This window comes from Semicossyphus pulcher, unplaced genomic scaffold (genome assembly GCF_022749685.1).
Source record: "Semicossyphus pulcher isolate SPU_LCO1_2020_fin unplaced genomic scaffold, fSemPul1.0.p SCAF_7, whole genome shotgun sequence".
NCBI lineage: Eukaryota > Metazoa > Chordata > Actinopteri > Labriformes > Labridae > Semicossyphus > Semicossyphus pulcher.
In genome coordinates this window covers 9,567,256-9,577,661 of record NW_027211748.1, presented here as the reverse complement: position 1 = coordinate 9,577,661, position 10,406 = coordinate 9,567,256, and the positions used below count along the sequence as shown (strand labels likewise).

General features: G+C 41.9%; 2 protein-coding genes across 2 annotated transcripts in view; one reads left to right on the top strand and one right to left on the bottom strand.

The window, feature by feature from the left end:
• Positions 1 to 1,605: 1,605 nt before the first annotated feature.
• On the top strand, positions 1,606 to 5,192 carry tm6sf2a (transmembrane 6 superfamily member 2a). Its single transcript, XM_069684210.1, has 10 exons — positions 1,606 to 1,697; positions 2,455 to 2,558; positions 2,650 to 2,747; positions 2,855 to 2,958; positions 3,037 to 3,119; positions 3,205 to 3,329; positions 4,392 to 4,493; positions 4,595 to 4,687; positions 4,781 to 4,900; positions 4,983 to 5,192. The coding sequence occupies exons 1-10, from the start codon at positions 1,606 to 1,608 to the stop codon at positions 5,190 to 5,192; spliced, it is 1,131 nt and encodes a 376-aa protein (XP_069540311.1).
• A 2,334-nt stretch (positions 5,193 to 7,526) lies between these two features.
• LOC138611414 (neurocan core protein-like) overlaps positions 7,527 to 10,406 on the bottom strand; it is a 46,481-nt gene continuing 43,601 nt past the window's right edge. Inside the window, exons 19-20 of the mRNA XM_069684505.1 lie at positions 9,432 to 9,614; positions 7,527 to 8,766 (exon numbers count right to left, since the gene is read on the bottom strand). Coding sequence (XP_069540606.1) covers positions 8,648 to 8,766; positions 9,432 to 9,614 — 302 coding nt within the window. The 3' untranslated portion in view covers positions 7,527 to 8,647. The remainder of the gene's footprint in view (positions 8,767 to 9,431; positions 9,615 to 10,406) is intronic.

The following is a 10,406-nucleotide window of genomic DNA, read 5'->3' as shown; positions in this document are numbered from 1 at the left end:
GAGGAGGGAGTTCATTTAGCCGAGCCTGAAGCACCTGTTGACACTGAAGTTTGAACAGCTGATACACTTTAAGCCTAAGACACTACTAATGGACATATAACACATAATAAAAAGTGCAGTTTAATGTTTGTTCTTGCACCGTGTTAGATAAATCGTGTGCATTACCTGTAGGAACGACTCCTGTGTCCTTCACATGCAGGATCCTTTAGTTCAGTTACTATTTTAAATACGAATTAGGAAGATCCAAGGTGAAACAAAGACTCCACAGAAGCACTAGAAGCTGAGCTGCTCTTTCAGACTAGTCCTATGCAAAAAAACAACAAAAATAATGTAACATTCAGTCAGTCCACGTTTCCTCCCTCAGGCCGGGGTCACCACCTTCTTGGGTTTGTCCTCAGGCTCCACCAGCCACTTGAGGTAGGCATCTCCCAGCAGGAAGCTCCAATAGACGACGGTCAGTGAAGTGTTCACGGTCATGATGCCGATGATTAAAGGGTGGAACATGATGGTTGGATTCTGTTAAAAAATCTGTGTCACCTCTAAAAACGGTGTGTCTGCTGTGTGTGTGAAGGGTCGTCTGATTGGACCTCCTCCCTGTCTGCCTCTGCTCCCTCTCTGTGGACTCCCCTCCCCTCTCTACTCTCTCTTTCCACTGACCAACAGGTTTCTGTAGCAACAGCAGCATAATCCTCTTCAGCCGCTTTGTTGCAGAAGATAAAGTTGCATTAGAGGCCTGCTTTACAAATGTTCATCCATAAGGTGTTGTTGCGTAACGCACATGTGGATTATTTACATCATGCAGAATGTATGGATGGTATTAGCTGGTGTTTTAGAAAGAAACTGCTCGAGAAATCTAATATATTTTTAAACAACAAGCCTGTCAACAAGCTTCAGAACTTCATGTTCTATCTCAGATATAATCCCAAATCTAATCAAGACTGGAGACATCAGACGCAGGAGTTCTTAATCTTACACCAAACAGGACAGATGGCTCCTTAATCGAACCCCAGGGGCCACAGGAGCCTAGACAACACTTTAATGGATTTATTATTTTCTGTCAATGCAGAAGGATATAAAATTGACAAAAACTAGAAAGCAGAAGCAAAAAAAAAATCTAAACAGTTTCTTGAAAAGCCAATGAAAGAAACTTAAACGTAGGGAAAGGTTCCTCCACCAGGTGGCGATGTGTACATGCACACCGAGGGTAATTACCAACTATTGGATGATTAAATTGGTCCAAAGTGACGTGTGGAATTACAAAACAGAGTCCAACTGCACTCAATACTAACAAAAATATCAAATTACGCGTATTTTACGCGTTACGCACAATCGAGGAGTCCATAACCTGAACTCTCCCTTTAAATTTTCACTCAGTAGACTCCTGAGTTGAACTTTGACACCCACCAGACAGCAGACGAACTGGAGCAGCAGCAGTCTGGTTTTATCACGGATCAAAAGGCAACTGGTGACACTCCTCTTCTCATTCATCTCCTTCCCCCGGTGGCAGCGGAGAGGACACGCTTCACAACCATGCGTGATTAGTGGGGAATATTTCTATCCTACGCCGTTTCTCACTAAAACAGGTCAAAGAGGAAGTTTTCAACCATGAGGCCTCCGGTGGAAGTCTGCGTGTTTCTGCTCTCTCTGCTGGCTCCAGGAGTTTTGTACACTTTGAACAACATCCCAGCGCTTCAGGAGTAAGTCTGCATGCACTTTGTGATAGCGTGGCTCTCGTCTTGGCCTGCTGTGTGGAAGCATGGCATAATAAAGCTGTTAATATTAATGAAAGACTAACGAAGCGACCCACTGCCTGAAGATATGATGGTTTAGCGAGGGCATGTTTATCATGACGTACCCTCGTTTAAAGTTAATGTTCAAGTTCTTAAAGCCTCAAAAGAAAACGAGATTCACTAAAGCCTTAAATATGAAATCGAGTGAATTTAAGGGAAACACAACAAATCGTTGATAGTAGATGTAAATGAATGGATTACTTTGAGTGTAGGCCATGATGTCTGATAGAGAGCAGTGCGATCTTAAAAAGATGTAGGAGACATTTGGCCATTTAGACCAATTAAAGTATGTTTAGATATTATTTTAAAGGTGAAATGGGCTTTCTACAACCGAAAAACCATCAGGTATAACCTCCCCTTTCTTGCTGAAAATATGATATGAAGCTTATAGTAGATTCATTCAAATAGGGACTACAACAGGTGATTATTTTTGTTACTGATTAACCTGCTGATTACTTTGTTAATTAATATAGAATAAAGGAAATAAGGAATGCTTGTCAAAGTTCCTTAAAGCATACAGTGACATCTAAAAGGGCTGTTTTGACAGTCTAAAAAAGGAATTTCATTAAGTCTATTTTGACCAATGAATGTTTTGCATCTTTGCTTGAAAAATGACTTGCTTGATGAAAAAACTCTCGCTCTCACCTCCATTGTTTGTCCTCAGGCCTCTTCCAATCCTTGGGATGGGAATGGTCGTCCTTGGATCAGTTCTCCTCCTCCTCCTTCTCACTGTGCGAAATAAGACCAAAGTGGACCCTTTATTCTATGGTACCACCAGACAAACACACTCTAACATGCGTCAGTGAAATAAATGTGGAAGTGGTGTGTATTTTAATTTGTCCTCTGTGTTTGTTTCCAGCTTTTGCAGAGTTTTCCTTCACCTGCCTGGTCGGCCTGACGAACGCTTTAGAGCAGGACGGCTTCATCTCTGGCTTCATGGGCTTCTACCTGAAGAGGGTAAGAGGACCTTCTATAAGTGTAACCTTTCCCCGCTCTCTCTAAAAACAACTTCCTGTGTATTTCAGATGTTTATATGTCAAAAGTAAAAGTTTATGTTCCCTCAGGGTGAGCCTCATCTGAGCAGCGCCTACGCCGTGATGATGTCATACTGGGAGGGCGTCGGTCACTACCTCCTCTTCCTCGCTATCATCCACCGCATGTTCAAAGGGTAAGCGTCGACATCGCAACCTGCCATATGTGTTTAGTGAGTCATTTAACGAGACCTGTTGACTTCCTGTCCACACAGGAAGTCGTATCGTAGCCTGGGTTTGCTTTGGGCCGGCTCCTCCATCGCTCATCAGATCGTTCTCATCCCAGGAGTGGCCATCGGTGAGCGCTGCCTACATGAATACTTTCATTCATAGTATCTTTAGAGTTGTTTGTGTGTACCATTCATGCTCTTCTTGGTTTGCAGGTAAATATGGGTCTAATATTAAACCAGCCTTCTGGAGGAACATCCCCTTCTTTGTGGCTCCTTTCTGGGCGGCCTCCCTGCTCTTCAGCCGACCAAGAGAGATGCCGATCGTCACAGCAGATAAGGTCAGATTCAGCAGTAAACAGATGTACAATATTCTGTGTATAGAGTAGAGAGGTCCTACTATATTTTTTTTACTTGAACTATATTTTTGAGGACAGAGGTAAAACTTCACAATAAAATCTCAGTAATTTAAAAAATCTCTACAGTAAGACAGAAAAAATAGAGTAAAAGCATCAAAATAAATGGATAACATTTGTTTTTCGTGATTTCTCATTGTGTTAATAATCCTTACACTTTTTAGTTTCCTCTCGAAACCCTTTTTTGAGAGGTCCAGACCCTAAGGTTGCGAACATCTACCATCAGGGATTTATTAATTTGTGCTAAATTACTTGTATTACATGTATGATGATATCAAATCCTGATTGATGATGGACTTTCTAAGGCTGGTATGGAGCCAAACCTGTATTTTGAGAATAATACTCCAATATTGGTAAATTATATTCTCTGCAGGAGTTTTTGTTCCGTTTGTTTGTTTGCAGCTTTACAGAAATAAATACTTTAAACTAAACTTTAAAGTATGATTTGGGATAGGCCAGCACATTTTGGAGCAGATCTTAATCAGACTCACAAACAAGCAATTATAATACATTTGATCACAGGTGTCCATGGCAAAGTGAATGATGTGCTGCGATTAAAAACATTAAAGCAACCTCAAACACCACTCTGGCAACAAATGCAGCAGCTATGAGAGAAATGCAGTTCTTTCGAAGTTGATACTAAACAACATTTGCTGTGGCGGATGTCTGTGCCCTCTGAGTGCCCTTTTTAGATTCAACAATATCCCTTCAACTTGGGATATAAAATAGCTGTGATAATACATTTATTATGAGAGATGACAGTAACAGCAAACACAAGGTAACAGAATTTCTGTAACAGTAGACTGGAGTGGATCATCATCAATATTTTCTTTATAACAAAAGATTTTAAACATCAATTTAGAGAAAACAAGGTTAAAATGTGGGTTAAAATGCAGCCTGTTTGTTAACCATTTATTTATACTGTTGCCCGGCTTTAATGACCACACTTTGAAACCCCTTCACTCAGATGTTTTCTGTGTTGTACAGATATCCTCTGAGCAGAGTAAAAGTCTGCTTCGTCGACCTGTTGACCTGCTTCTGTCTCTGCTGTCACTCGGAGCGATGGCCTTCTGTGTTTTCAGAGGCTTTGTGAGTAAAAGCAGCAGTAATGTTTCTGAATAACCTCCCTCAAACATGAGGTCACATGTAGAGCACAGACGCCACAGCTCACTCCTCCTGCTCCGCTGCAGGTGGTGTTGGACTGTCCTCTGGATGCCTGTTTCACCTACATCTACCAGTACGAGCCCTACCTCAAAGACCCCGTCGGCTTTCCCAGGGTCATGGTGAGTCCGGAGAAACAACACCAACACTCTGGATTGAATTAAATATACTGAATATTCAAAATGCCTGTGATGTTTTGTGCACTCTTTCTGCAGATGCTGGTGTATTTGTTTTATGCTCTGCCTCTCCTGGCTGTCTTCATTTACGGTCTGAACACACCTGGATGCAGCTGGATGTTGGACTGGACCATCGTCTTTGCAGGGGCCATGGCTCAGGTAACTGGTTTTATGTTGTTGCTGTTTTTAATAGTCCTTGAGAAAACAGCATAAATCTGACTTCCTCCTGCTGTTCCCTCAGACCCAGTGGTGCCACATCGGAGCATCTCAGCACTCCCGCACTCCCTTCACATACCGAGCCCCAGCAGATAAGTGGTGGCCTGTCCTCACCCTCAACGTGCTGCTTGCTGCCGTGCCGATTCTGCTCGCCCTGCGCTGCCACATAAACCCTGCTTATTTTCTGAAACCTGTTCCCAAAGGACAGGCCGACAAGGAGAAGAAGAAAAAGTAGACCACACGCAGGCTGCAGAGGAATACTTCACGCTGTGACAGGGCTAATGTTTTCTGGGGGACTCTCGTTGGCACACAAACTGCATTAAAGACACAATTTTTCACACAGAGGAAATCTGAGAGTGGTGCTGTCTGAGTCAACTGTTCAAAATCGGTGACCTCGCTCAGCAGCACCAGCAGCACTCCCTGTATGGACTATTGGACCCTGATAAGAAGGCTGTCGATGGAGCAGAGGACTGTGATCAGCCTGCACAGCTTTCAGGTGACTCATGCAGACAACCTTCCCAAACTAAGACTTTTGACCTGGATCATACAGGTCAGCAACATACAACTGGGGAGTGACGGTTGTTTTCTGATCTACACTTTACAGTCGGTGAAAACTGCTTTCTGTCTTTGCAGGATTAAATATTTAAAGCGTTTTTGATAATTACATAATAGAGGATGGATTTAATGAAGTAAAAAGTCCACCTGGTGCCGTACATTGGGTAACATATTTGCTTATTCCACGTTTTTTCCAAAAATTAAAAAAATAAATGTCCATCACAGTTTCCTAAAGTGTAAGGTTACATCTTCCAATTCTTTGATTTGTCTTAAAAACCCAAATATATTCAATATGCAGCAGAGAAAAGTGTCAGATTCTCACACTGGAGGAGGTGAAAGCAGACATTATTTGGTGTATTGGCTTTTGTACAATAAAAACAAATGAAGCATTGCAAATTGTTCTTCAGTCAGTTATTCCCATGTTTTAGCATTATCTCAGGGTGTCTTAGCTGGTGTTAGTTTCTGCATTCATTCACTAAAAGGGAAGTCTTATAGTTCAAAAGGACTCTCTCCTCTCATATCAATATTGCCTCCGGTCGGTGATGTCATCGAGCCCCTTGTGCGGTGAACTGTTGACCCAGTTAACTCTGCTTTCAAACTGATAAGAGGTGAACCCTGTCAGTGTGCTGTCACAACCAATAACAGCAGTACAAATGATCGCATGATAGACATGCTGTTCTTGTCCTGATGGCCAAAGTGTCACTTACATGGGGAGTTAAAATGGTCTCATAGGCCTGCACCTGTTTTTGTGTTTGTAGGGAGGTTATAGATGTACAGTTTACTCATTTCTAATGTCTTCTAATTTTATGTTAAACAAATGTGGAAGAAAATTAATATAACAGTTAAATGAATTTTGTCATCAAGAAGATTTATGCCTTTAGCAGACTTGAAAATGATTTGATTCTCAGCACATTGAAAATCATCTCAAATGTTTAGTAAGAACCCTCTGATAGTTCACTGTGGCATAAACAACTAGAGTGAACTGTCAAAGATTTATGTTCCTCCAACTCTGGTATCAGATTAAAATCCAACCGTGATTGATTTTTTGACACTTTTCTGGCAAACAAAAATACACAATCTTCTTTGTTCTCCGTCCTTCTTTCTGAAAGTAATCTGCTCACAGGCACAACAGAGATGAGAAAACTGCCTTGTGAACCAGACAGGAAGCTGTGTAGGGTGCAAAATAAAGTGAGCAGCAACGCACAGGAAGATAACGGCAAAATATTAGGGCTTGTTTGACTTTCATCTGCTGGGGAACCAGGTTGACCCGTTAGTAAGAATCTCAAAGCACAACTCTTTCCTGTAAAAGAAACGAAAGGATCATTCGGTCTGTACACTCTTCAAAACAAACCAAAGTTCACAGCCATGCTAGAGGGTCTCTGTGAGGCTACGCTCAGGCAGAGTGGTGCTTTGAGCTAAATGCTAACAATAGCATGCTAACGGGTTGCTACTGATTTGCTTATTTCTGCAAGCTATCCAGTCATTTTCCAGATGTTTCATTTAAAGTTGTAAATGTGAACCTCGAGGTGTCGCTAAAACTAAATGCAAGGGTCACAAATTCAGAAGGTTTCTTCCTCTGTGAACTCAAATGTCTCTGAGGCCCTGTTCACATTTGGTATCGACGTGTGGTTTTCGTGATTCTTGTGCACTTGAGCGCAGCTTTCCCCTCCGTGTTCTGGACGGAAGGAGAACGATGTTCCATGTTCATTTGCATACAGAGCGGGAAAGTGAGATCTGATCACAAGCGGTCTCTAAAGACGTATTTGAAACACTCGTTGATAGGTGAACTGCTGTGCTTAGAGCTTTCCAACTGTGATCGGATCACCAAGGACACATGGATAATACCAGGTCAGAACACCCCCTAAAAAGGTCATCCATCCAGTAGTTATTGAGATACAGTATTTCAGTCCGGATGAAAGTGTTGTTTCGACTGTCAGACCAAGGCATTGCCAGCTCGCAGAAGCTAAAGGCTGACTTGTTTTGTAGCTTGAATTAAAAAAAAACAACAACCAGAAACGTTGTTCATTTTTCCACTTTATTAAGAATGAAATACAACAGCAGGACAAAAAGTCATAAGAACACCAAAAAAGTGAATGACCGATCAAATATCAAAGGGACCAAAGGACAAAAAATATCGACATTCTACCCATCATGTAAATTTAGCCGTGCAAAGATTAAAGAATTCATCGGATCAGATACAATCAAGTGTTTATCTTTAGTCTTGTATGATCCCGACCACACTGTCCATGTCAATCAGACATGTCCAGTGAGAGTGCTTATGGGAAATGGAGGGGATCTATTTGATTGGACAAGGTCCAGCTATTGATCAGCCAATAACAAACAGCACAATATTTACAATACAGAGATTAGAGGCAATCAAAGGGTTAATTTTGTCTATTGTAGAGTTTTGAATTTTAAACAGGCGTAGAAAAACGATGTTACGTCGGCTCTCTGAAGTGTAAGTAAAAAAAGAAAGCATATTCACTAGCAAATGTATAATAAATAGTAACATAACACCAAAACATAGCAAATATTAGAAAAAGCATGTCAGTAGAGTCAAACAGACGAGCTATTCAGGCGCTCTATGGAAAAGTAACAGCTACGGTACACATAGAAAAAGCTCAGGGTTACAGGGACTGACTGCTAACTTGCATCAATTACATCTGTGCTTTGTAAACAGAATACTAGGGTGAGAGTCATTTTTCATGTAGGACAAGCAAACTCTTACAAAAAAAAGAAAGTGACTCAGCACTTTTCTACGTTTCTCTCTTACATGCACACGCTCGCACACGCACACACGCGGCTGTCAGTGTGACAGACTGAGGGAGGGGGGGTTAGTTCATAGACGGGAGGAGGCTTTATTGTTAGGGAGGGATCGACAAATGTTAGTGTTATAGTTATTAGTGTTCGCATGGACCTCGGTTAAAGGAAGCAGGGTTAAAAAGAAGCATCAAAACACCCAAACGACGGGGCGGAGGAGATAAACTGTATGTTAGAGTAAGAAAAGCTTATTCTTCAGGAGGAATAGAGCTAAACAGAGCAGGGTTAGAAGCAGGGAAGTGTTGTGATGAACTACTGTCTGTCTTTATGGGCCATGGTCAGCACCTAAGCATGGCGGATGTTGTGTTATTTGGTTCAGTAGTAGGTCTGTGCGTCCTCTCGGGCCTTGTGTCCCTCTCCTCCGTGTCTCCTGTGGCCGCGGCGCTCGTGGTGCTGGTTGTGGTGGTGGCGTCGATACCGGTGAGACCGCCGGGCTAAAAGAGGAGGAAGGAGAGAGGTGGGTTTTATTTTTTGCATGTACTGAAGATGTAGATGCACATTACATCTTTAATCCATTTTTTTCTTTGCACTTCTCTTTAACATGTTCATTCCGTTAATATTTTAATGGACCAAAAGGCTGTTTAATGGTTTCTGTGCTGCTTTTTCTTGTTGTTTAAAACTCAAGAATATAGTGGCAAAGAATATTTATTGCTTTATAAATGAGTCTATGAATGAACAATGGCAGGAAATTAGATACATTCAACAAAGGTCCCCGGTTAAAACTAGAGCCTCCTTAGTTTGCATCTTGTATTTGGCAGAAGCTGTAATTTCACTAAATATGTATTTTATGGTGTTTAGGATGGGAGAATTCAAAGACTTAAAGACCAGAAATGAGTCTATACATAACCAGGAAAGCCTACAAAAACCAAATGATTATTTAGAAGGTCAGGAAGAAACACAAGACATGATGATAAAGTAACAAAACCAATACATAAGCAGTAAAAAGCTGAACAATCGATCAAGAACTGATCACATCGAACAATAAGTGTTGAATAATCAAAGTGGAGTGTGTTAAACCTTCAAAAAGTGAGGTAAAAAAGAGAAAGCTTTTAGTACACATGACACTGTAGGTTTAAAAACTGTGACGCTGAGCACTCACACTTTGTGCAGATGATCCTTGGTCTCTCCCAGCTCCCGTCGGCCCGGCAACGGGCGGTGGGGATGTGGCGCTGGAAGAAGCCTTCGGAGCACTGGTAGCGCACCACGGCATGGATGTCATAGTGTGACCTCCGCCGACCTACCAGGTGGGCGTTCTCCACTGCGGGTGGGGTCCCACACAACACTGCCAGAGATATTTAAAATAAACCATCAGATGATTCATGCAGACAAAGGTTAGCATGTATCTGGAGACATAGAAGGTCCTTAAATGTAGTCAGTTATTATGCCCCGTGTTATGTTGAAATTCTAATGTAAAGCAGAAGAGACGAATATTAGTGCAATATTAATATTCTTCACTTTTCAAGGTACTATTTTTCAGGTGTGTTTTGCCTCTAGATGGCAGTCTCGTGCATGCAAGTGTTCAGCAGAGCCGAGGCCAGGCCAGGAGGAGGTGCTGGGTCTCTGCAGCAGACAGGAACTACAGCCAAACCACAGAGCCAAGAGACCACAGCCAGACAAACAAACACCATAAAACTACTTAATGCTCTCCTCCCTGCCCTCCTCCATCTTGCTTTAGCTTTCTTTGCATCCTAATGTTCCAAGACCTCTCTGCGTTCACATTCTGGTCACAGAGGGAAGGTGTGGTGGTGAGTGTGTGGAAACCGGGGGCAGAGGAATTTCACATCATATTTGTTGTGAACGAGGTAGTAACTGGTAATAACTGCAAGTACAGCTCTGCTGCTGGGGTAAGTGTAAGTGAGCTCCAGGGAGGGAGAGGAGGCAATAAGAGGAAGATTGAGATTGATACTGCTCTCAAGAATCAATACAGGTCTGAGGCTGAATCACAATTTTTACTTAAGTTTCTGTGGGGGATTTTTTGTCAGTTTTCTTAGAGCAACTGCTGATGTGACCTTAACGGGAAAAAGTGCAAGCAAAGTGAAACAGAAAGAAATATTTTCTACATAAACAGCAAAAA